The following is a 27,068-nucleotide window of genomic DNA, read 5'->3' as shown; positions in this document are numbered from 1 at the left end:
CAGCACGCTACATGCAGACTCTATGCTGACTCAGCATGTAATATGCTGACTCAGCATGTAATATGCTGACTCAGCATGCCGCGTGCTGAGTCAGCATACAGCAGGAGCAATTAGGGGCCACTGTGGGAACATAGGAAGGGCATTTCACCCCACATGACATCAGAAACAGGGGAGCTGTGGAGGTGGGGAGTGACAGGAAAGTTGTCCGGGAAAAAAGTGAGAAGACAAGCTGAGTAGCTGAAACTTGAAGGGGAACGGGGAAAACCACATGAGGAGCTGAAAGAGGAGCATTTCGTGTGTGCACAAAATCCAGACAGTCAAACCCAAGGTGCGATGTGTGCAGAGCATATTCTCAAAACCAAACCTTGTTCAATCTGACTTCTGGCTTGGATGTTTCAGTGCAAAAAGGGCAAGAAATGCAGTTGGAGAGATTAGTAGAAGCCAATCAGGAATGGCCCATTAAATCTTTTTGGAAGCTTAGATTTCAAATCTTGAGAGCAGTGAGACTAACCAAAGGCTCCTGTACTCCTTTGGTTAAATAATATACAACAAAATGACTGTGGATGCAAGGTGGTAAGCCTAAGAAGAGGACTAGAGGCAAGGAAATGTGTTTTAATTTTCTTGCAATGATTCGGATGAAAAACAAATGGAAAAGCTGATGTCTGTAACAGGGCTCCTGAGAATAATGAGCGAGTTTAAAAGGAATGAGCCATAGAGCTTTGGTCAAATGAGGACAGTGAGGGAGAGCAGTTAAGTGTGACGCCTTGTTATCGTTTTGCTTTGGGGGTTATGTTATTTTTGTTGCTTGGTCAGCTCTTTACATAATAAGCCACTCGCCAAGATAATAAAATGCAACTGTTTCATAGGCAGACAGATAGAGCAACTTCAGGGTACTGGAGGAATCTGATGGAGTCAGCTGGAAATGTAGGGTTGAACCTGGCAAGAACAACCGGGGCTGGAGCACTGGTTTGTACCTTGTCAATCACAGGGCCATAGCTTCTGAAGTTCCAAAGTAAGATCACTCAGTGAATGCACACACTGAAGGGAAGAAAGAGGAGAACCATCAAGTCCTTAAATGCAGATATTGAAGGAATAGGGTAAGATGGGCCCAAAAGTTAAATTGGAGAGGCTGCCCAGAAGGTAAGAGGAAAAACAATTGAGTCTGTTCTGTAAACCAGGAGAGTAAAGGACTAGAAAAAAGGGGTTATGATCAACAGAGTTAAATATTTCAGTACAAAACAGGTTAACAAAAAATTGCCTGTAGACCTAGAAACAATATGGCTACTCCTGAACTTCTTCAGAGCAGTTTCTTTAGAGATTAAGGGGAGACTCCACAATACATTCAAGGTTGATGTTGTATTTTGTAATTCCTTCAAGAAACGTGAGTGTGTATGTGTGTGTGTGTGTGTGTGTGTGTGTGTGGGCTCAGTTTTTTTGAGATAGAGCTTTGCTATGTAGTTCAGGCTGGCCTTGAATATACTATGTAACCTACACTGATCTTGAACTCACAGCTATCCTCCTGCCTCAGCCTCCCTAGTGCTGGGATTCCAGACACACACCATACATAGTTTAAGAAATTTGCAAAGAGAGGCTGGACGTTAGCACAACACTGGCATAGGATTGGGAAGAGGATTTCTTCTGAGAGCAAGGAAACTGCCTCACGTGAAAATACATAGAAGAAGGAGCTGGTATACAATAAAATGAAGTGGGAATATATGTAATAAAATGAGATCCCAGGGAAGTGAACCAGAGGTAAGAGGGATACAGTGATTATATTACAGATGTGATTACATTTCTAACTGTTCAACAAGAACATTTGCTTCATTTCTACTTTCTGGGATCTATGACCTGAGTTTACCACCCTTACTTAGGAAATGAAGATGGTTTGGTGGCCAGAATATAGCCCCTAATCAATTAATCTAAATTTTATTACCAGTTTGAATAGTACCTGTCTATGTAAGTTTAAATGGCTTAACTTCTGCAACATGTAAACACAAAGTCCTTAGTATATTATTTCTTTTATTTAAAATACAGAGAATAGTGGATGAATTTTATTATAGGAAATTATTCCTATATCATTCGCTTAACTATAGACATTTTTTCTTTTTATATATTTGCATATTTTAGAATTCAAGATTTAGAAATTCCCTCCCATTTTAATCAGAAAACATCCATATTTGATCTAGTTAAACATGCCGTATATTGCAACTCAGAGGTAACTACAACTTGAATAATATGAAGTCTTATAATTGCTTTAAAGGTTGCTGTTACAGGTTTTACACTGTTGAGCAGTTTTACATTGTTGAGCAGCCCACTTAGGAAGCCTAAATCTTATTTTTAAATGCTACCATTGATTTAGGCTTTACTGCAGTTTATTTGGAAATGTTCAGAATACTGGCTTACTCATATATAGTTAAGAACTGAATGTTAAACAATAGAACAAGTGGATATTCAGGAACTCTAAATTCCAAGTCCAGCATAATTCTTTATGGGACGACCCTTGAAAGGCCGTTATTCCTCCATGTGCTGCATGTTCCTTCTTATGAAATGGGTATGAGCTTTCAGGTCCTCATCATAAAAGGCCTGGGAGGACATATTGTGAGTCAGTATATGAATACAAGAAAGTGACCCTTAGCCCCAATATCTAAAAGGAGGAGTAGACACTGTATAAGTAGAGATTGCTAAATAATGGGAATCAACTATAGCCCACTGCTGCCATTGGGCTTAATTTAAAGTCATGGTTACTACCCAGAGTCCCTGTTCCCCTACCCACTTCCATCTTGTGGCACTCTGAACTGGTCAGTGGCCCAAGTACCATCAATAAATATCACCTGAAGGGATTCACAGGGATCATACGGCTGTCAGGCATTTGTCTTTTTAAGGAGAAACTGTTCCGTGAGGGAGGAATGGAGTTCACAGTGGGAAGGAAGAATGAGAAAAAATAAGGTTCTTTTATTATTGAACTCCTTCACAATTCCGTGCCTGCTCTCCAGGACACACACATTCTCAGGGACAGCATAAGCAACTGAGTAAAGGCAAAATCACAGTTGACCATAAACCTTTCTATTTGTAATCAGTGCATAACCTCTGTGATGAAATTTGGGAGTAATTCACTTCCCACTTAAGCCTACCAGTGTGGGACTCGAATGTTGCCGCCCTGAACACTAATGAAGGAAGTCAGACGGCAGTGCAGCTTGCCCTTGGAAACTCATTTTTCACATCACCAAAAAGTAATTTCTGTCATTTTCTGCCATCTGGTAGCCTGGATTGTAAAGATGAAATTTCATTTCGGAAGTGTTTAAGAGCATGGGTCCTGGGGGCAGCTCAATTGGAATTCTTTTTCTGCTTCTCACCTGGCTCCATCTATACCAGTAAATAAAAGCCTCATAGGATATCATGTCTTTATTATAAGAAGGTGAGATGATACTTGTAAAGTATTCTACTCTGACCCTTAGGAATAGTAATTGTTTCAATAAAGTTAGCTATTATTAAATTGTCAGAAGTGGTGGTGACGATAGTATTGAGAATAATAGTAGTATCTGCTTGTCTTAACATAGGCCTTATTGACTCAGTATTTACATTCTAAAGTAGGTCATCTGGCCTGCTACAAACAAAGACCATATTTAGATCCTTTCCATTGTAGTCACTAACCCAGCTCTTCCATGTATGTCCAAATAAGTACTTTATATTACTAACAATGTTGCAATCTAAATGAAATAACACTTTTTCTTTCCCTAGCATTTGAAGAAAGGTTGGATGCTGGTCATTTTATATACATAAGATAATAAATTTAAGTAACAGTAATAAGAAAAATGTTATTCTTTTTTATTTTAAAGATTAAAAAAACTAGCAAAACAACAATGAAGACAAAATCAAAACAACAAAAATGATATATGACCTCAAAACAAAATGATAGGAATTGACAATGGTTGCTACATTACATACTGTTATCTTCAATGAAGTTGCTCAGTCCACCAGACATAAGAATGTAAGATTCATGAAATGATAAAGGACAGTATCAAGTAATTTTTAAAAAGACATTGAAAATGATGCAGGGTTTCACCATACAAGATGGTAGGAGTTACACCTATGTTTATAGCAGCACAACTTACAATAGCTAAATCTTGGAAACAACCCAAATGTCCATCAACTGAGGAATGGATAAAAAAGATGCAGTACTTTTATACAGGGGAGTATTACTCAGCTATAAAGAAAGAGGCTTTTATAGGTAAATGAATGCAACTAGAGACCATACTCATAAGTGAAGTAAATCAGATTCACATGTGAAAAAAGTTATTCTTAATTTGTATTGAAGTGTTGCATTCTCATTTTTGATAAAGTTTATTCTCATCTGAAAAGAGCTCATTATATGAGTCAATCAATATACTTCTTGTAGCGCTCAGGTGACCATAGCAGGAGAGAATCTTATCTTCTAGCAGTGCTTTAGAAGCACTTAGAAACTTGGTGAACAGATGACAAGTGTGATTCTTAAACCTGGACACTCCATATAAAATTTCAAATTAAGTAATAAAAGCTCACATTTGCCACCTGTGGTCACAGGACCAGCGCTACAAGCCTGCTTTTACTGACCTGGTTATACATCCCATTTGCTTTTCTTTACAGTTCCACCAAAGATCTCCAATATCTCCTCGGATGTCACTGTGAATGAGGGCAGCAATGTGACCCTAGTCTGCATGGCCAATGGCCGCCCTGAACCTGTTATTACCTGGAGACACCTTACACCAACTGGTAAGCAGCCCTCTGGCTTCTAAGATGCCTCATGCTAGTTAAAATTCCATGGAATTGGAAGGACAAGAATGTGTCTTAGTAAAATACTATGAAATTTCCAACAAGGGTCTTATTTGTGGTCCTCGTGGACATTAATAAATTGTTCATCCCTATGAAATTTATAGCCACAGCACTGAATGTGTGTATGTGTATATATGTGCATATGTATATAACATCTCACTTTCAGTAGAGTAGTTTCAAGGCAACAGATGCAAGTTTTGTGGTTGTGTGTCTTGGGGAAATGTTGTGTATGAATTAAATTTACATAGTTTTTGTAAGTTTGTTTTACTTTGCTTTTCCTAGTTACTTTCCTCATATGTAATATCTCACAAAGAAATTAGGAATAGTACAAAATCGTTTTGATTTTTGTTTTGATTTCTAATGCCCTGGCCTTGGTATCTGGTCTTATATTTAAGTAACATTGTTATTAAAGGCTTCTATTTTTGTATGAAAATGTCACCTAAAGCCCATCTTTATTAATGCATACAATTCATCATGTATTAATAACATATAAGGGATGCATGCGGCACTTGTTTGGGTGATCAATCTCAACTTCACTGCCTCCCCAACACATTTTATACTTCACATGGAAAAGCATAGGAAGAGGATTTTCAGAAGTGTGAGCCTGTGATCTCATACATCTCATTCCTGAAATGAATTAAACATTCAGAGCCCATTTTTTTTCAATGGCACCTTACCCCCAACCCCACCTCACTTATCCCATCCCAACTTGAAATTGCTTTTACCTACTGGCAACTTGGAATAAAAGCTATTCGCTTCTATTTAAATACTTTATCAAAGATAACTTCTAAAATCATCCTGTTTACTGCAATATTGTTATCTAGAGATTATTAATATTTTATAATGTCAATATTTTGAAGGTCCTTTTTAAGAAATTCCTTTTTCTTTTTAGTATCTCTACTGTTCCCTTCCTAAGCAATGGTTAATTTTTTATAAATTGTTTCAGTGCATTTTTATAAATGTTCCCAAGTCCTTCATTCTATTGACTATTATGAAACATAAAAGTAAATTTATGACCTATCTGTAAAATAATATATTATAAATTGTACATTAATATAATTTATTTTAAACAAACAATGACATAGGAGTTTATGGCATCAAATTCATATACATAACACATAACAAATTCATATACATAACACATTCCTTTTTCATCTGCTTTTTTTATTATATTTATTTTGTCTTATGTTTCATAATTAATTTAAAAGTTTCTACATATATTATTTATAATCCAATAGCAGGTATCAGCAACTGATAGCCTATGGGCTAGATCTAGTCTTCCTATTTATGCATGGCCTGTAAACGAGAATTATTTTTAAATTGCTAAATGGTTAGAAAAAATAAAAAGAAGAATTCTGTTTTCTGATGTACCAAAAATGGATGAAATTCAATTGTAAGTGTACATACATAACATTTCATTGAAGTATAGCCATGTTCATTTGTCTTTGTACATTGTCTATGGCTAAATTTGTTCTAAAAATAACAGAGTTTGCGGGCTTGGTCCACAAAGTTGAAAATATTTTCTGTCTGGTCCTTTAGAGAAAAGTTTGCCTGCCTTTCCCCAGACCATAGCTTAGGACATGGGCAAAGATTTGTCATTCTTATCCAAGGCCCCATAGGATTTTAGAGATAGACTCCATCAAGTTGCTGCAATGATATAAAAAGGTTACTTCTTTCTTTTAGTATATGCTTACAATGCATAATAAATACACTCATCATGGCGAATTTCTACCCATACATATCCCCCAACATCTTTTTTACTTCCCCTTCCCTCTTCTTCTTCCCAGCTCATTTATCCCCGAATCCTCTTCCCATCTCCACAGAGCTAATCTCCCCATTTCCTATTATCTCTTATTTTGCTGTTTAAAGTATGATAGTTATACTTTGGTTTTCTCATATTTAAAAAACTGTGTGATATTTAACCATCTATATAGGATTTATTTCACTTAGCATAAGAGTCCCAAGTTGCATTCATTTTCCTACAAATGACTAAAAGTTAGCCTTCTTTTTGGCTGATTAGTACTTCACTGCATATAAATACCAAATTTTCTTTATATGCAGTGAAGTCATCTGTTGGTGACCATACAGGCTCTTTCCAAGATTTAGGTATTATGAGCTATGTTACTATAAATATGGATGTACATGTATCCCTGTAATATGATATCTTTAACTTTTTCTGGAAGACATCTAGAGGAGGTATAGTTGGGTTAAATGGAATTTCTGCTTTTAATTTTTTAATTAAAAAAAAATTAATTCCACACTGATTTCCACAGTGCTTGTGTTGGTTTACATTCCCACCAGCAATATAGAAGTATTTCTTTTTACCTAAAGCCTTGCCAATATTTATTGTTTTTTGAGTCCTTGATGATAACCATTTATCTGGAATAAGATAGAATTTCAGTGTTATTTTATTATGCATTTCTCTAACAGTGAAAGATATTAAGCATTTTTTCACGTATTTACTCTTATTTCTTTTAGGAAGTATACATTTATTTCAATTGCTCTTTTATTTGGGGGGATGTAATTTTTTTTAGTCTTTACATATCCTAAATATTAGTTCTTTGTCCCAGGACTACCTGGCAAAAGAAATTTTCCCACTTTTTAGTTTGTACCTTGACCCTGCTGTTCATTTCCTTTGCTGTTCAGAAGCTGTAACATCTCATAGAATCCCATTTGTTGATTCATGATGTGATTTCTTGTGAAATTGTTCTGTTCAAAAATTCCTTGCCAGTGCCTATAACTTCAAAAGTTTTACATATTTTATACTGATATTCTTTTTAAAACTTGATTAAGTTTATTGGTTCAATTTAGATACATACACTGATCACATTCATCATAGAGAATTTGCACCTCTATATGATACATTTTGATTCATCTTTTTTCCCAATCCCTTTCCTCCCTTCAACCCATCTTCGCCTCCCTATGTTTCTGTTCTCATACCTGATCTTTGGTCTGTTTCATTTTATTTTAGTACAAAATGAGAGACATGGGTGTGGATTCATTGTTTTCTACGTGGATAACCAGTTCTCCCAACACCGTTTGTTAAAGAGGCTATCTTTTCTTCAGGATATGTTTTAGGACATGTTTTAAGGATCATGTGGCTGAAGGTGTCTAGAGTTATTTCTGCAACCTCAGTTCTCTTCCACTGATCAACATATTTATTTTTGTGTCACTGCTATGCTCTTTTTAGCATTGTAGCTTTGTGATATAGATTGAAATTTAGTCTTCCAATGTCTACTGTTTTGTTTGTATTGGTCAGGATTGTTTTGGCTATTTTTCTGGCTGGAAATAAATTTTAGAATTTTTTTCTAGTTCTGTGAAGAATGTTGATGGTGTTTTGATTGGAACTGCATTTAAATGTATGTATCATTTTTGGTAATATGGCCATTTGGACAATATTGGCTCCAGGAATGTGAATGTCTTTCCATTTTCTGATATCATCTCCACTCTTCAGAGTATAGTGCTTTAGTGTTTATTATAGAGATCTTTCACTTTGGTAAGGTTAATTCCTGGATATTTAACTTTTTGAAGGTACTGTGAATGTGACTGTTTGCCTAATTTTTCTCCCAGTCATTTATTATTGGTGTACGGAAGTGCTGTAGATTTTTGTGTGTTGATTGTGTATCCTGCTACTTTGATGAACTTGTTTAATAGTTCTAAGAGTCTTTTGGTGGAGTTATTTGAGTGTTCTCTGCAAAACATCATGTGATCTGTGAATAAAGGATTGTTTGACTTCTTCCTTTCCTACATATATGCCCCTTTTCACGTTCTCTTACTGGATTGCTCTACCTAAAGTTTTGAGTACTGTATTGAACAGGATAAAACATTACCTTTACTTTTCTACAGTCATCTCTCTCGGCCCCCTCTTTGGGCCAAGTTCTTTTGGGGAACGTATGCAACCAGATCCCTGATGCATTTGTAGGTCAAAGACGGACTTCTGTCCTCCCTTACAAGAAGTATTAATTCCTAAGCTTACTCTTTCATCTGTTTCACATCTGGCCTAAATAACCAACCACCCGATCAAAATCATATTCCCAGTGACAGGAGAGAGCATTTGCCTTTACAATTTTATAAAGGAAACTAGGACTTTATGTGTGTTTTATCCCTTTCAAAATTTGGAAACAGTGGGAACCTTTTCAGCCTATCAAACAAAGCCTTTCTTGGAGACACCCAAAGAAGAGACCTGCTGCTCCGTGTGTGACAGCAAAGCTGCCTGCAACCTGTGGCCATGTGAGAAAAAATAATCCAGCTAGCTTTGTTCAATTATTTATTGTGCTTCTGCAGTACCATAGAAGTATTGTGCCCTCCGAAGGAAATGTGTCTGTAATTAGCTCAACCCCACAGGAACATCAAGTCCTGAAAGGGGAAAGATTCCACGTAGGACTCACAAATGTCTGATTACCTGTCATTTGAAGAAGAAGAAAGGAAAAGAGATGCATGGTGTATTTTTATAAGAATATATTATCGCCTAAACCGGTTCTTCTTTCTTTAATTTTTGGTTCGGCTATTTTGTTTCTTTTTGCACTGCCATGTGAAGTTTCTTTTTCAAGTATACTGCAGATGTTTGAAAAGAAAGAAATTAAAAGAAGGATGAATTTTTTATATATACAGAATCAAAACACTTTTTCTGACTTTGATGGAGAAGAGATTAAGGCATTCTGTGTAGGTCTTTCATATATTTCTAATTTCTTAATCTCTTCTCCTCTTCAGTTACTTCATATAGTCAAAATGATGTGTCACGTATGTAGCTATTAAATGTGACCCATTTTCTCCCTTAATTAAGTTAGACTTTCATAATCGTGTGACACCCAGAGGGCAATTGCACCATAACGTGTCTTTTCTGTGGAGTGTTTGATCTCCCTTCTGTGAGAGATGCTGCTCCTATCTTCATTTTTACTTTGTTTCTAAATCTTTCTTCTTACATCCATGAGAAAAACCTTTCCTCAAGTTTGCTTCATGGGCTGTCACAATTGCTCAGGGTTACAGAAAGTGTCTCTCTGCATTTTGTTTCTACAAAGGTTTCCTAACCTCACTGACTTTTGATACCTGGGAAACCCAAACGGCACACTGAGGATTTAGCCTCGCAGGCTCAGGAGGTAGTATGTAACTTTTTGTACAGTCAAAAGTCAGATCTGACATCAACACTGAACATCAAAATCTTACTTAAGAAACATTACGTACTCTGATGGAGGAGCAGGAAAGCATTGCTTTGGGAGGAGTCAGGAGGATCTCAATGAGTCTCAGATTCTATTTTCTGTTTATACACTGGGTTTTAGTCTCTTGATCTGAGATTCCCCTTTTAACTCATTTCCAACTCTGAGCTTTTTACTGATAGTACTCTTGAAGTCCACTAATGCTATACCTTCATGTATCTTACTTTTAACTGTATAGCTCACCCCATAAGACCAGCATAGACTCTGATTCCATGGGTTTGGGAGGAATATATAATATTAAACTGAATTCATAAGATTCCCTTAGTCAAATTCTGAAAGTAAATATTGTATCTATCATCTGAGCTTGAGTTAGCATGTTAGAATCAGCATGACCCCATATGTGACAAAGACCACATGATCTACAGTTTAAGTGTTAGGAAATTATTTTTCTTAAGTTTTCTTTTTTAGAACATCCTGAAAGCTCTATGTATTAATCTTGAAGGTATGTGGATATGAAGGGGTCAAGCCTATGTACTCTGCAAGTAAAAGTTGTTGATCACATACAGAGGAGAATAACAGTTTACCTTGTCCTATTAATTGCTCTCATTTATCCCCTGAACTTTAATTTTTTAATATTCCCATTTCTCTTTAGAAAGAGAAGAAAATCATGGGGTTTTTTCAGTGTCTTACTTGTATAATGGTTTAAAAATATGCTGTCTATCAATATTCAGTTATATTGAGAATAATTTTGATCTCCATCTCACAAAGCTTTCATTTGGACAGAGTTATTTATAATGTATTCATTCCATAAAAAGACACAGTGAGGAATAAGACATGCTCCCTCTACAAATGGAGCATATAGTCAACAGGAGAGCAGAATATTAAATTAATAATTGCATGTTTAACCCTTCAATTATATTCATAAGTTATAAAGGAAAATTATACCATTCACTAAGATCATAAAACAGGGCCATATAGCAAGATCTGCAAGACCAGCAAAGCTCCCCTGAGAGGATATTATGCTGCAACCTTAAGAGTGAATAAGACCTGCCCAAGAAAATAGAAGAAGTGTATGTGAACCATAGAAAAGAGCACATCAAAAGGCCTGAGAAGACAAATTTTAGAATTTGTGTGAATATCTCTAAGGGAAACCTTGTTGTTAGTGTCTTGTTGTGCTTCTTTTTTCATTATTTAAATCTCTTTTTTTTAAACATACAGAAATTGTTTTTATTTTATAAAAGAAAAAGATAATGTATGCCATGTTTGTGATACCTCCTTGTATGCTGATTTTTAATAACACCATTGTATGTACAACAGTATATGGTACAAAATATACTGTACCAGATAGATAGATGTGCATAAACCCTGTATTTATATGTGGGTGTATGCTTCCCTGGGTAGCAGGTATACTGACAACTATCTTTAATGTAGGTCAAACATGTATTCTTTCCCTATGCATGTGATTCCAGAAAGCCTAACCAAGTAAATATAAACTCGTTTTCAGTTTATATTCACCTGATTGGGTAGCATAGGTGGGTATGTGACATATGATTAAGGAAAAGATATAAAATATTAAAACTAGACTTGGTGATAGCATTTAAAGAATCCTCTTCAGCTTATATATAACCTTCAGTTGTATTAACCTGATCATTAAAACAATGGCTAATTTAGAAAATGAAGACTATCTAATTTAACTACATGGTTATTGGCTTCCCCAACCCAAAACTTAAACATTCCTAGAGTTACAATAACTGCTATCAGCAAGTCTAGTTTTAATATTTCATATCTTATGCTTAACCATATGTCACATACCCACCTATGGTGCCCAATTTACAGTATCTCTTTTTCAAAAGTACATGACAATAATGATGTCCTGTCACAGATTTTCTAGCATGGCTTGTTCATATGCCCATCCTCCTTGGAGATAGATTTTCTCATCTGGCTATTAATTATACCATGTGAAACAAATAATGGCATATTATAGCTTTGCTATATTTTCCAAGACGGGTATTTCAATCGAAGATTTTATTCTCTTATGAAAATGACCTATCAATTTCAGGAATAAGCCATTGGACAGTGACTGAGGGACTCTATAAAAGGGGGGATAGATAGATAGATAGATAGATAGATAAATAGATAGATAGATAGATAGATAGATAAATAGATAGATAGATATAGATAGACACACACAGACACACACACACACATGTATATATATATATAGAGAGAGAAGCATACTAAAATGTCAAAACAATTTTGAAATTGCTGAAATGGACATAATGAAATTTATCAAGACAAGTGCAGATTTATTCTTTTGGCAGCCAAAGAAGCCATTAAAGAAGATATAGCAGAACTCACAATAATGTGGGTTGATATAGCTTACCTATACAGGACAAGCTGAGTTAGTTTCTACAGCTCTTTTGGATTGCCCAGAGCTGGCTTTAGAATCTTCACTGTGGTTCTTAACTAGAATTTATTCTAACATCCATGATGAGACGCCAGAGAAGATCTGGTTTAGGTCTTTGCCAGTAGTACAACTAGCAACCTCAAGTCCCATGAATCAAGACATGTACCTGTGGTAGTCAGCAGCAGAGAGGCCAAAGGACTAGTTCCAAAAGATGTTCATAGTAAAAATAAAAGTTCTCTAATTCAGAAAGCTGGAAGTAATCCTAGTCTTTTCTTTCTTTTGCTTTCTTCTTTTTTCTCTCTTTTCTTCTTTTCTCCCTTTCTCTCTCCCTTCCTTTTCTCCCTCCCACTTTCCCAGCTTCCTCTCTCGTTCCCTCCCTCTCTCCTTTGCTCCTTCCTTTCCTCTCTCCCTCCCTTCCTTCCCTCCCTTGCTTTTCCTCCTCCCTTCATTCCTTTGTTCCTTCTTTCCCTCCTTCCTTCCTTCTCTCCTTCCTCCATTTTTAGTTTTTGAGACACGATCTTTCATTGTAGTCCAGCCTCTCCTTGAACTTGCAGTCTCTTAGGTGCTAGAATTATAGGAATGCACCAACATATCTTGGTTGATCTTAGCTTTTTCTTCCCTACCTGTGCCACAGCAATAATTTATTTGACACATTTTTCAATTTTTTTCTTAGTAACTACCAATAATTCACCTTTTGTCATTGCTGCTACCACAAAGTAGTTCAACTAATATTTTCTCTATATTTCATCAGTTTTCCAATTGGACACCTCACTACTATTCCTCTGTATAAAAATGGTCAAGTTACTATTCCTAACGCCTTTGGAGTAAACTGCAAATTGCTTAATATTTTGCCAATATAACTTCTCGCAATAATTTTAGAATGGCTACTTCTCTAAGAAGGAATATCATAAAATTGATAAAATTATATTTAAATTAAGTATTTATTTCATTTCTCTAGTTTGTAAGATCTATAAAAATTCAGAAAAGATTCCTTATTCGTGTATATATTCTAAGGGTATCACTTGGTATACAGGACATGATCATTAAATTAATTGAGTCACTCACTGAAGGACTTCACAAAATTGAAAATACTGCTGAGAAGTACCTAAGCTCATTAAATGTAAACTGAACACCCATTGATAAATGAAACAAAAATAAACACAAAAACAACAAATCATATAGCACAACAGTAGACCTAAGCCCACCCAACTAATACTTTCATGAATTTCTTAAGAAAAGTTTTCTGAAATTTCAAGGAAGTTGCTTGTATAGGTTCTCTGTGAGTTTTCCGGAAACAGGTCTGTGTAACTTATATTGTTATCTACTGAATAATGGAGGATGTTCAGAAAACTTCACATTCTTGTATCTCATCTTTTATTATTTCTATTCCACTCATATATTTTCAGTAATTATCTTAAATATTTGTTTACTTGTTTAATATGTATTTTCCTTGTGAAAGCAAAGATTTTCACGTTTTCAGTACGTGGGTCAGTGTAACTACTCAATGAGTATTGGCTGAGTGAATGAGTGAATCTTCAGAAATTATAGCTTTGCTGTACTATATCATATACTTCTCAAAAATGTAGAAGATTTTCTTTCCTTAAAACACTGTGACATGTCCACATCAGGTTCGAGAAACTACTTTTTACTTTATAAGTGTATTAACAAAGCTTAGGTTCTGCCACGCCAATGAACATGTGCTATAGTAGGGGAAGGGAAGCATCAGAAGCGAAGTTTCAGGACCACCTGATTTTTGCAGTAGGTAACAATCCAATAGTCAGTGAGGAGCCCTATTGCCAAGCAGTTTTATAATACAGGACTTTTAATGTTTGACCATATAGCATCCTTTCTGGTGGCAGTTACTAATGGTGTGTCTGTCATTGCCATTTTTAAACATTCCACTGGTAAATCTGGCTAACCAACAGAATTACCCAGAGTAGAGGCCAAAGTTTGTAAAAATATGTCTTTCTGGCTCACCTCACACTAATTTGCTTTTGGAGAAATCTAGGGTCCTATGGGAGTAAAATCAGGTGAACAGGATAACTGTAAACCCAGAAAAGGCAAAAGTATTGACAGGACTGCATCTAGTGACTTTAATGTGTCGGGAAATTATCTGGAGAATTTTATTGAAATCTTAATTCAGATTCAGTGGGTCCGAAGTGGTACCAGAAATGCAGCTTTTATAGCAAGTGCTCACATAATGGTAGTGCTGCTGGTTCGTGCACCACAGTTTGAGAATCCTTACATATCTCCTGGACAACATAATTGGAAAATACCGGGGCATGTAAATATCCCTGCAAAAAGAAACCTTAGATAAGTACCACAATGTACCTAGTATCCACCAAATAGTGTGAACATGTATTTTTTAATTTTTGTATTCCAACCAAGAGATTTGGAGGTAATTTAGAGAATAATAAGCATACATGTGGTTTTGATAAATAATGGATCCTGACTATTAAGGTTGAATTCTATCATCAGACTGCATATCCCCTTGGAGCTTCATAGATACATAGAATACTGCGCTCCAGTGCACAGACTGAGTAGATAATAATCTACACCCCATCAAAATCCCAGCTGTTTTGTTCATCTGATGAACGTTAAAAAGCCCTTGGTCAGAAGTGCAATGTCTTCAAATTCACAGAGAAATATTTTTCTTTCAAATATTTGAATTATAGAAATTAAGGTCCTTTCCTGACTTTCCTATCAAGGGATATCCTTAAACACTATCCTTCTCTCCCTTACTCTAATTGCATTCCTACTAGGAAAAGGGAAAATAAAATTCTGTAAAGAAAGGGATGGAGTACAGCACTGTTCCACTGAATAGTCACCGAAGGAGAACATCTACTGCTCTATCTGATGCATCAGATATTGGTGTTAAATATTGCAGGGGAAAAAATTTAAGCTGCTGAATGAAGAAAGGCAGTCAGAGTGACAGTAGCCACTTTCTCATCATTTTCTGTAATAGCTTTATCTCCAAAATGTAGACAGTAATATGTGGTCTGCCTGCCTCACACCGCCTCTCTGAGGAATCAAATGAGATAATGAATATGAAAGCAGTTTGAAAAATGCAAGGGTCTCAATGAATGTAAAAGATTTATATGAAGAGCAATTTAGTAGAAATATAGACTGTGGAGTCAGGAAGTTCTAATTCAAGGCTCTATTTTCCATAATTTATTTTTGGGGGGGTTTCAAAGTAGCTGTCCCTACTTTTCATCTATAAAGTTTGAAAAATTGAGGGCTTGTTCACCTACCTAGATTTCTGTGTTGTCCCAAGTGAAAGTGTTTTATTACTGACAAACTCTTATTCAATTGCTTTTTTGTTGTTACTATTGTCTCAGGCTCTGTGAAGCAAAATGTAGACCTAATTACAGGAGTCATTTTGATAAGATAGTAGAATTAACTTCAAGATTGTAAAGCACCCACTTGAGCAAATAAATAATAAAACCGGAGTGTCTCAATAGCCTAAAACATTCTTAAAATACAATCTCCCAAACAGCACTATCAGTACCACCTAGGAACATGATAGAAATGCAAGTTATCAGACCCCACACCAGATGTACTTAAGTCAGATAATCTATGAGTGCAGCTCAACCATTTGTAGTTTAATAAGCACTCAAAATGATCTTGATGGACAATAAACTTAGAGAACCCTCCCACTAAAGGAAATTGGTCTTCCTGAGGTAGTCAGGACCTAGTACTCTTTTTATCAAGCATTGAGATAGTAAATTTGAGATTCTTTCTTTTTCAGTGGCTGTGTGTGTGTGTGTGTGTGTGTGTGTGTGTGTAAATGTTTCTGATAGACGAATGTCCTATTACATTTCCTTGGTTAGAGTTTCTATCACTTTAGATGAAGAGGTTTGGAAGTAACTACTACACAGAAGTTCCCACTTTGTCTTTTTTTATCTACATTCTAATGATGTTTGAGGCTAACATATCATTTAAAATGTGCACACAGTTCTGAAATTTTCATCATTTTCTTGGCATATTCATTTGCAAGTTTCCCAGTACTCTAAAGCTGCAATTCATCCTAATGAAACAGAGAAATCTCAATAGGTAACACAAATGGGGTCACACTTACCCACAAAAGACATGCCAATAAAATTACCCTGTGTCATTTATTTAGGAAACTGTGAGAGAGTCTTTTGATAAAAAAGAAAAAAATACCTTGCCATTTTCTTTATGTCACCTGCCTTTTTTCATGAGTCAAATCAAGTGTTTTTCTCAAGTTGGTCACGCAAATCAAAAGCACAGGAGGCTCTATGAAGTCACACGATTGCTAAATTGCGACTTTGTCTGCTATTGACTGAAGTGTTAAAATCTGATGAAGGGAAGAGGAAAAGAAAAAAAAAAAGAACTTTTATAAATCAGTTGGCAAATATCAATGCAAATCAGATCTAATTCCTCAAGGTATTCTGGTAATAAAAACTGAAATGTCAGTCTTTGAATGACATCGGTCTCTTTAAAAAAAAAAAAAAAATTCTCTTTGCCTGGCTACTGAGGCTTAATGATGTTTTGGCTGTTGAACCAGACTAGGAAATGAAGGATTGAAAAGGTCTGGGGGAAAATATTTGCAGCAACTTACTTTGCAGAGGTGGTCTAAGAGATGTTTTATATGTGTAAAACTTTCCCCCTCAAAAAATACCCATCGTAACATTGTTTCAATTTGCAGTAAATTGTATATATAAGAATTTCACCTCAGAACAAAAATCCTTCCAGTGATAAAATAGAATTGAATATTTAGTTGCCCGTCAGCTTGGGGTCACTTGCACAGAAATAGGCAGTAGGCATTTCTTAGGGTAACCTCAGCATTTAGACAGGCTTGCTTTTGCAGGTATTGGGAAATGATAGATGAACATAAAATGTTCCGTAGTGAAAACAGATATAGGCATCATTCCTTTTCTTAATTAATTAAGTGTATTGATACATTTCATGTATACATAATGATCACATTCATTATAAGGAATTTGTATCTGTACATAATATATTTAGATTCTTTATTTTCCTCCCTCCCTCCTTTCAAACCCTCTTCCCCTCCTTATTTACAAAAGTTTTGTTTCCATTTTTTCCTCCTTTTCTCATCATTTTTTTTCTTTTCCTCCCTTCCTTTCCCCTCCATAGTTCCCCTTCTCATTTGAATGTTTTCTTCCTATATAACAATATATTTGTCCTCATTTATACATTTGGTTTCTCGCACCAGAAAAAAGATGTAGTATTTACACGTGTCCAACTTATTTCACTTAAGAATGCGGCCTCAAGCTGCATCCATTTACCTAAAAATGTCTCAAATTTACCCTTCTTTATGGTTGAGTAGTACTCCATTGCATGAAGAAAACTACATCTGTATCCATTCATCGATTGCTAGGTATTTGGGCTGTTTGCAAGATTTAACTATTACAAACTGTGCAACTATAAACGTGGATGTTTATATATCACTGTGGTATGATGCTTTTAATTCTTTCAGGAAGATACCAAGAAGACGAATAGCTGGATCAAATGGGACCTCTAGTTTTAGTTTTTGAGAAATCTCCACACTGATTTCCACAGTGGTTGCACCAGTCTACATTCCCATCAACAGTGGAAAAGGATTCCTTTTTCCCCACAGCTTTTTTAGCATTTGTTATTGGTTGACTTCTTGGTAATAGCCATTTTTTCTGGGATGAGATGGAATCTCAGTGTTGTTTTAATTTGCATTTTTGAAAGACCAATAATGTTGAAAATTTTTTCATATATTTATCTGCCATTTCTACTTCTTCATCTGAGAGTAAAGGTTTCAATAAGCCTATATAAAATAATTTTAAAATAAGCCTTTTTTTAAAATAGAAAGCAATTTTATTTTATTTATTATTTGTTTTGTTTTGCTTCCTTCTTTTGATTTCTTTGTTTGCATCTTTTGAGAGGGCCTTGATATGTACTTCAGGCCAGCCTGGTACTTATGGAGATCTTCCTGCCTCAGGCTCCAGAGTGATGGAACTACAGGTGTGTGTCACCACACCTGGCAGATAGTTTCTTTTATTTTGATTTATATTTATCTTGAAAATGTATGTATTTATTTTGGTTTTTTGAGACAGTGTCTTGCTTATTAGTGCAGGCTGGCCTTGAGCTCACCATGTGTCCCTACCTGGCCTCGAACTCACAGTGATATTCCTGCCTCAGTCTTCCAAGTCCTGGGATTACAGGTGTTCACCACCATGCCGGAGTAATAAGTCCATTTAGATTTTTAAAGAGTATATTATTCATTGGGGCTCCTATAATAAAATACCATAGACTGAAGACCTTAAATAATAGACATTCATTTCTTCATATTCCAAAGGGCTAGTAGTCCACAATTAATATGCCAGCATGTCTGGGTCCTGGTGAGGACTCTCTGCTAGTATATAGGCTTGTATTTCCACGATTATGTACAGTGCTTCCTTGTTCACTTGACTGTGTCTGACTTTCCTTTAGCTCCTGCTGCCACCTCCTTGTTTATTCCTATACCTTCTTTGTGTTTGTGGAGGCAGAAATCAAACTCTCTTATTCCCGTTCTTACAAGGGTAACAATCTCTCCGTGAAGTGAGGTTGTCTTCATGACCTTATCTGAACACAGTTACCTCCCAAAAGCTCTACCTCTGAATTCCATCTCATTGAGGGTTAGGGATTCAATGTATGGATTTGAGGAGACATACAGTTCAGTCCAAAGCATTTCATATCTGCTGTCATGCTCCTGCCCACTTGAACTTTTCATTTACCTGTCTCTCCTTGAGCTCTAAGATCCCAGATTTGCAATGGTACTATTGTCATGTTTCCACTGGGACAGGATATCAGATATAGATAGATATAGATATAGAGATAGATATAGACAGATGAGATGTAACATGTGTAATATATATTATATAATACACGAGTTAAATCTTCTTTAAATTCAGAATATGCACCCTAATCCATAAACAAAATGAGAATATTACTGCTCTATTGCTTTCTGCCTTCCCAAATTCCAAATAGCTGATAGTAATACCAAGGAACCAACAGGAGACTCAAAGCACATGCCACTAAGCTATTCTTCTAAGACACCAAGGCCAGGCTGAAAGAAAAATTTGTTTTATGCGTGCATGAGTAGCTGTAACATTCTCTCCTTGGCAGTTCTGTTACCAGTTATTGCTAAATGAGATAATCCCCCCAGGAATGTTTAAGCATTGCGCGCTGTCCTCCACAGCAGGCTGACTCAGCTGCTGCATGTCACAGAGGATCAAAGGCCCCAGTGAGTGGGTGTGCGGTGTTGCTAAGCCTTTGAGAATGTTTGTGGATCTTCACTCAGCTGTTCCTTGTTAAGGATGTGGTTCTGCCAAGGAAATGTCTGGCAGCAGGGATAACCCATAATCTTGCTCTGTCATGCTGTGTAAGAGTAGGTGACTGGCAAATGAGGAGGGATAAAGGGCTGCTATCACGGGCAGCCTGTAAGTACTACATCTTGCTTTTGCCCTGATCTTCATATGGATATAGGCTAACAGGTATTTTAGCAGATCCAGAAAATCCATTCTGATCACAGCTGCCAGAGGTGCTACCTTTCTGACTTCAATTTCTCAGTAGCCACAGAACCACTATGATAAGAAGCTAGTTTCCTTTCTTTGCATTTTTTTTTTGTCTTCTATGAGAGACTTCCATGGTGTTTCTGCAAACCAAAATGATTATTCACCATAATATCTAGCACCACCAGTGCTATTATTATTACCATCATCATTATTGTTACTACTGTTGCTATCATTTCTAGGAATAACTACACTAGTTGTTGATGACATTTTTGGTGATGAAATAACTCTGCCATGCAAGTTATGTCTAACATACTCTGCACTGATAGTTTCTGATTTTTGTAGGAGCTACAGGCCAACCACTCTTGAATACTTCCTTGAATCTCCAAAACCTACTCCTCTCCAAGCTTTAGAGTTCTACATGCAATCACTGATGAATTACGTATCAGGAGCAGAGATAGTTACCCAGAGAAATGCCTGGGTTTCATGAGGGGAACAGTAAATTCCTTTAGTAAATTCCTTTAATAAATTCCTTTAGTAAATAAAAAGTAAATTCCTTTACAAATGAAGGATTTAAATACAATTTTCTCCATGTTAACTTTTCATAAGAAGAAAGTGAAACATGTAAGGAGTAGTTAAAAGATACACATATACACACATTCACATGCACATATATTTATTTAGATTCTCTGTAGTATTTAGTAAAATGTTAACATCAATTTAAATGAGAATGTCTTGCTTCTATCAATGTAATGATGGATATTCAACTACAATGAAATGTTCATTGGGTTTTGCCTAATTTTTCACTCTTAAAACAAAGGGACTTGAGTTTTCATTCTATTCTTTGTGTTTGTGGAGACAGAGAAAACATATAAGACCTCAGTGTACACTACATTGAAATTTTGAATGCCAGTTCAATCTTTTAGTTTAAAAAAAGGGTGATACTTTGTCATTCCTGATTATATCAGTAAGGAAGGAAAGGATCAAACTGCAAGAGTTCTAGTGATGAATCACATTGTCTTCCTCAGTAATATTTGTCAATGCGTACCGTCAAAATAACATCTAAATATTAGTTTTCCAGAGCTGCAACAACAAATCATCACAAGCTTGGTGGTTTAGAGCAATATAAATGTATTCTTTCACTGTTCTGGAGGCCAGCAGTCAAAAATCCACACTTTTATTTAAATCTAGCAGTTTTGCAATGGCAAGGCTTATGAAACACCCAAATGTGGGATAAAAGAGAACTATATGACAATTCAGAGGTAAGCGGCCAAAGTGAGCTGAGGGCAAAAGCCTAGTAGAGAGGACATTTGTCTGCAGCTGGGAAGCAGAGGCACACCTCTGCACACACTGTATCTGTGTTCTTTCCTCCTGTCTGGACATTTTGTCTGCACAACTGCAAACCCTCTGCCACTTGGCGAGTGTCTCCCTCATAACCTTCCTCTGATTTTCGCCATTCTCTGGGTACAGTGAGACTCTTTTCTGAGAATGCTCTCTTGCTCCTCCTGCAGTGAACAGGAGCACAGAGAGGCATGTGGTGCAGTGGGAGGATGGCCAAGTCAGCACTCTCAAAGGCTTGTCCGGTGGCATCGTTTTGTTAAGCCTGGCTTCCCACCTCCTTGTTTCTCCTGCCCAGTGTCCTCTTGTGCTCTGCACTCCCTGCCACCAAGAAAACATTCTCCATCATTTTCATTCCACGTACATTTTAATTCCAAATTCTTCTAATCTTGAAGTCCAAGTCCTGAGAAACACAAGTCTGAGCAGCTCCCAGCTTTGTGACAAGTGCCAGCAGGCACCTGCAGTGCAGTGAACAATTTTCAGGTTTGTCCCTTCCCTGCTGTCCTGGACCAGAGGCCAGGCAAGAATCTGGCAGACACTAGTAGAGCATCTTAAGAACTTGATTCCTTTGACATCATGAATGAAATCCCATAATTTATATTTTAGAGTCACTCAAGCCATCACCGATAGCAAGAGGATATTGTTTCCAAAAATTCAAAGTCAAAAAGAAAAGAGAGAGGAGGCCTTGTGATGAAAGGACAGTTGACAAGGAGATCAAGAGAGAATAATGGACACCTCATGATGTCTACAATCTAATATCCAAGACCTATTGAGAGGTTGCCCAAGGTGGAAAATTTGCACATGTATTAAGATGTCCAGACGGCAGGGTTATTTATTCTGGACTATCTGGGTAGGCCCAGTGTAATCACAGCTTCATGTCAGAAGGAGATGAGGAGGTCAGAACACGGAAGAAGATGTGAAGTAGGGGTTGCAGTTAACATGAGAGATATTGAAGATGAACAAGGGGATCACAAGCCCAAGACTGCAGGAAGCTTCAAGAAGCTGGAAGAGACAAGGACACAGAGTCTTCCCCAAGTCTCCAGAATGAGTGCAGCTCTCTGACACTTTGATTTCAGCCCCATGAGGCAAATGTTGGACTTTTCTTGCACTTCTAGAATTTATTTTTTTTATTTTAAAGATAAAAGAACAAAAACACAATTACAAACAGACATAAACAAAACAACACCCAAACAATAGAAGCAATACAGAACTTCAGACAAGGTGATAGTTGTTGTAATACATATTGTTGTCTTCAAATTGGTTATTCAGTTAAAAAAAATATAGGTGTGTATGATTGATCAAATAATTAAACATTAACTATTCCTTTCAATGAAGCAATAGAAGTCAGTAGTACAACTCTCTCAGCTATCCTATATATAATTTTTTCTCCTTCTTTTTTTCTATTTTCCCTCATCCAAGTTGTGACTTCCCTTTCACAATATCTGTTATATCTTTCAGATTTTATTTACCCTTGCAGGTTCTTACAGTAGTGAGACAATGTATTTACACATGCAGGTCTATTTAGCTTATGAGTATGGACTCTAGCTGCATCCATGTGCCTATGAAAGCCTCAAGTTTACCTTTCTTTATAGCTGAGTAATATTCCATTATGTAAAACTACATCTTTTTTTATCCATTCCTCAGTGGATTATCATTTGGGTTGATTTGACAATTTAGCTATTACAAATTGCACAGCTATAAACATGGGTGCACATATATTGCTGTGTTGTGATGCTTGTATTTCTTCTAGAAAAATACCCAAAAGAGAAATAGCTGGGTTGAATGGAGCTGCTAGTCCTAATTTACTGGGAAATATCCAGACTGATTTCCACAGTGGTTGCACCAGTCTACACTCCCCCCACAGTGGAGAAGAGTTCCTTTTTCCCCAGAGCCTCGCCAGCATTTGTTATTGGTTGGTTTCTTGATGATAGCCATTCTCTCCTGAATGAGATGGAATCTCAGTGCTGTTTTAATTTGCATCTCTTGAATGACTAATGATGTTGAACATTTTTTCATGTATTTATTTGCCATTAGTATCTCTTCATTAGAGAAGTATGTATTCATCTCAGATGCCCATTTGGGGATTGGGTCTTTAAATTTGGGCGGGGGGATCTGATTTTTTTTTTTTTATTCTTTGTATGTTCTAGATAGAAGTCTTTTGTCCAAGGGAGAGTTGGCTAAAATTTTTTTCTGAATTTGTGGATTTTCTTTTCACTCTGTTGGTGACTTCTAGAATTTAAAGATAAGAAATGTCTATTATTTTAAATCACTAAACTTATGGTAACTTGTTACAGTAGTGAGAGAAAACTAATATGAGGAACAACTCCTTTGAGTTGTTTATAGCCAGTTATGTAAAAGTGATTTGAGGCTTTGAGGGGAAGCAAAAAGATATAGACCATCTATCTGGCTGTGAAGAATTATTTGTTTGGGCATAATGGGGAAGAGAGATGCTCCTATCAATGATATCATCACATATTTTATTACTGATGATTATTATTCACAGAATTGTGCTATTATAACAGTAAGAAAAAACTGTGCCAACAAAGAACATGTATTTCTCTCTCTTTTTTCTCACTTCCTTTGTTTTTATGATCCACAAAGCACTTCAGGAACTTGCATTGCCTTAGGGTAATCGTTTGAACATCAATTATCATTGTACCGTTGAAGCACAGAAGCACTGCTAGTGGTAATATTTCCAGGTGGTGAACACTGGATAAACCATCATTTACTATGATATAGTGTCTCGACTCTGTCTCCTAAATTACAGCATTGGGAAAACTGCATAATTGTTTCAAAATTAAAGTTTACTCATTTCAGATACTTGTCTTGAAATTTCACAAAGAGAGAGAGAGAGAAAAAGATGAGAGATAAGAAGGAGTCTCATGGTTACTATTAAACTTACCACCAGTGATCTCCACTAGTTGAAGATTAGGTAAGCCCTTGTTTAGTCTCATTTGGTGAGCATTTGGAATGTCCTCAATTTCCCTGGACCTCCAGAAAAGCACACTATTTTCTTTGCCCACCCTGGAAAAATGCTAAGTTCCTTGAAAGAGAAGCCAGTGTCATTTTTCTCACTTGCCTTAACTTTATGTTAAAACTAACTATACTTTGTAGAATAGAACCAGGTCCTGAGCAGCTCCACAGGAGTATCAATGACCACACTGGCTGATGAAGGGTTCTTCATGTAGCAGTAGACAAAGGTAGTATAGCGCTCAGTCGGTCACATGAGCTTTCCCATATGCTGTTTTTAGTGACCACTGGATGACAATGAAGCAGTACAATGCTGATACAAAGGACTCCGGATTCTCCCAGCCATCAGTGGGGTCCTGGCTCTAACCTCTCTTGTCCAGGTATTATGGAGAAATATGTAAAACTTGTCACTCTTATTCTTCAACTACAAAACAATACATTAACTTAAAAAGTGAAAGTAGTTCTTATCAAGTTTTTAAGATTAAATGAAATGCTCCCCGTAATGTGCTTCAACACGAGGCCTGGGATGTACTGAGGACCCTATAAGGCATAGATTGTTGCTATTCTCAGTTGATGGAGAAGGAGAACAAAGGCCACAAAATGACATTGTAAAAGTCCCAATTGCAAAGAGGACAATCTGGTTCAACTAGTGCCCTCGGCCCTCAGTCCTGTGTAAGTGGATGAGTTCAGAATCCACCCTTTCATCTCTTCTTTTTTCATTGTTATCTCTTCCCATCATACACACACACACGCTCATGAGCTTGCACACACCTGCACGCTGCCTGGCTTCTGTTGCTGGAGAGAAGCACTAGGGACCCCCACATGTTCTGTCAGGAGCTTGCTAATGGCAGATGACATCTGTGCAGTGGCAGAAGCTGTGTGCTTCAGGCCAGTCCCTAACAGAAAGGAGCTGTTTCACATCCAGCCCTCAACAGGCATTCAGCGCTCTCGTCCTTGCCGTGAGAGCCTGTGGCACTCTCCCTGCCCACCAACCCTGCCATGGTTGGTTTACCACCCCTTTATTAACTTAAGTTTAAACCCACTAACTCCAGGAAACTGGAAAAGCCTTTTGGTAGAAGTGGTTCACCAAATTGCTGCCAGGCTCCTGAGGACACGTGGCTGTCCAGGCTTAGCCACAGAGATCCGTACCTCATCAAATGAAAGGCTGCCTTGTGGATTTGAATCCCTTTGCTGATCCTTCTTTCCCCTCAAGCTATCCTTCAAACCAGGCATTCTAATTTATGATATGATGGTGCCCACTTATTGGAATAAGCACAGCATATTATCTCTGCAGGAACTGCCAAAAGGACAGTAGTTATTTTGTACATTAGGTTTTAAAGCAAAGGGAATTTAACAAATGGTCCACAGCCCTGGGGGATGACAAACCCACAAGCCAGAGATAGCCAGAAATGAGGACATTAAAAACAAGAAGGACACAGACTGACACTCTGTCTTCCAAATTCTCTCTTTATGTGTTGGGGGGAGGGAAAAATGACATTGTTCAAGTTGCAAATCCTGCTGCCTGTGATCCTTGAGAGTCCCGGCACTGACCATGCCACTGAGGAGCACAGGATGGTCTCCAAGCCTCATCATTTCCCACAGCCCAATCCTGGCACAACTCTTCAAAGAGTTTGTTATATATTTTCATTGTTAACACCCTGACTTGGGAAAAGGTGCCAGCCCTATGAGCACCAGCAACATATCTTGGTAAATGATTTTTAAATGCTCTCTTGCTTTAAATTGATACGAAGGTCTTCTGTTCTTCTTTCCTGGAGGAATACCTACCTTTAATTTTTTTGAAGGGTGACATTTTATCCTGTGAGAATCAAGGGACAATCTTATAATTCCTGGCTCCCTAAGGACTCTAGGCTGCTGGAATGGACACTGAACGAGGAGATGGGAGAACTGTTTCCTAATTCTGCCCGTCGCCCTGATTACTTCTGTGACAGATCTCTCTTCTCCTCAGAATGTCTTCTTCCCTATAAATACAATAGGAATATTAGGCTGGGCTTGTGTTTGTTAAGCATTTATATATGTAGAAATTGCTTGGGGATCTTATCAATATTCAGATTTGGATTGAGCATCTCTGGGGGTCCTGGGAGGAGCATCTAACATACCAGGTCCTGACAGTACTGCTGGCCCAGGAACCTCAGTTGGAGTAGCATGCACCGAGTGTTGATTCTCCAGGTGGAGTCCAGTGAAGTCTTGCCACAGGGCTCCTAGCTGGAATTGCCAAACCCAGCCTGAACTCAGCATCCTGAGTTCCACCCCGCTCCTCAAGACTGTTTCCACAATCTGCCAACTAGGACCTTTGCTCCACTTTCCATGGCCTTCTAGGCCCCACCCAACCATTTGAGTGCCCTTTAAAATTATAAATCAGCTCATCTCTCTCCTCTATCCCCAACTAGTCCCTGCCAATGGTTTCCAGAATCTCATGGAAAAAGATCCAGGAATTATTACAACCCTACATGATTCAGCCACTCTCTGCCTTATCCTCCTGGGCTCCTGTCATTCTCCCTGTCTTTCTATGCTGTAATTAAGTGGTTCTTAACTAAGGATGATGCTGCCTCCTGAGGCACATTTACCAATGGCTGGAGATACTTCTGGTTGTCGCAAGGAGGGTACAACCAACGTTTAATGTGAGGCCAGGGCTGTGCTGCAGCCTTGCAAAGCATATAAAAGCTCCACTCTTCAAAGAACTACTTACCCACAAAATGCCAATAATGTCACTCTCAAGAAATCCTGTTTTAGCTGTACCATCCTGCTTTGTATTAATTACCATGTTCTTTTCCTGCTTCGGGTTCTTTGCTCTTTATACAGCTCTTATGCCCCCTGCGGTCTTCCTCATGTGCCTCAACACACACACAAACTTACACTTGCATGTAT

General features: G+C 37.2%; 1 protein-coding gene across 2 annotated transcripts in view; it reads left to right on the top strand.

Annotated features, from left to right (window-relative positions):
- The window catches only part of Lsamp (limbic system-associated membrane protein), a 604,798-nt gene that overhangs the window by 388,660 nt on the left and 189,070 nt on the right, over positions 1-27,068 (top strand). For both annotated transcript variants that reach the window (XM_005386425.2, XM_005386426.2), the window contains exon 3: positions 4,624-4,749. In XM_005386425.2, the coding sequence (XP_005386482.1) occupies positions 4,624-4,749 (126 nt within the window). The remainder of the gene's footprint in view (positions 1-4,623; positions 4,750-27,068) is intronic.

The sequence above is a fragment of the Chinchilla lanigera genome, unplaced genomic scaffold (assembly GCF_000276665.1).
Source record: "Chinchilla lanigera isolate Chin_1 unplaced genomic scaffold, ChiLan1.0 scaffold00026, whole genome shotgun sequence".
In the NCBI taxonomy this organism is placed as follows: Eukaryota; Metazoa; Chordata; class Mammalia; order Rodentia; family Chinchillidae; genus Chinchilla; species Chinchilla lanigera.
The sequence above is the reverse complement of the archived record's forward strand: the minus strand, read 5'-3'. Positions and strand labels throughout refer to the sequence as shown.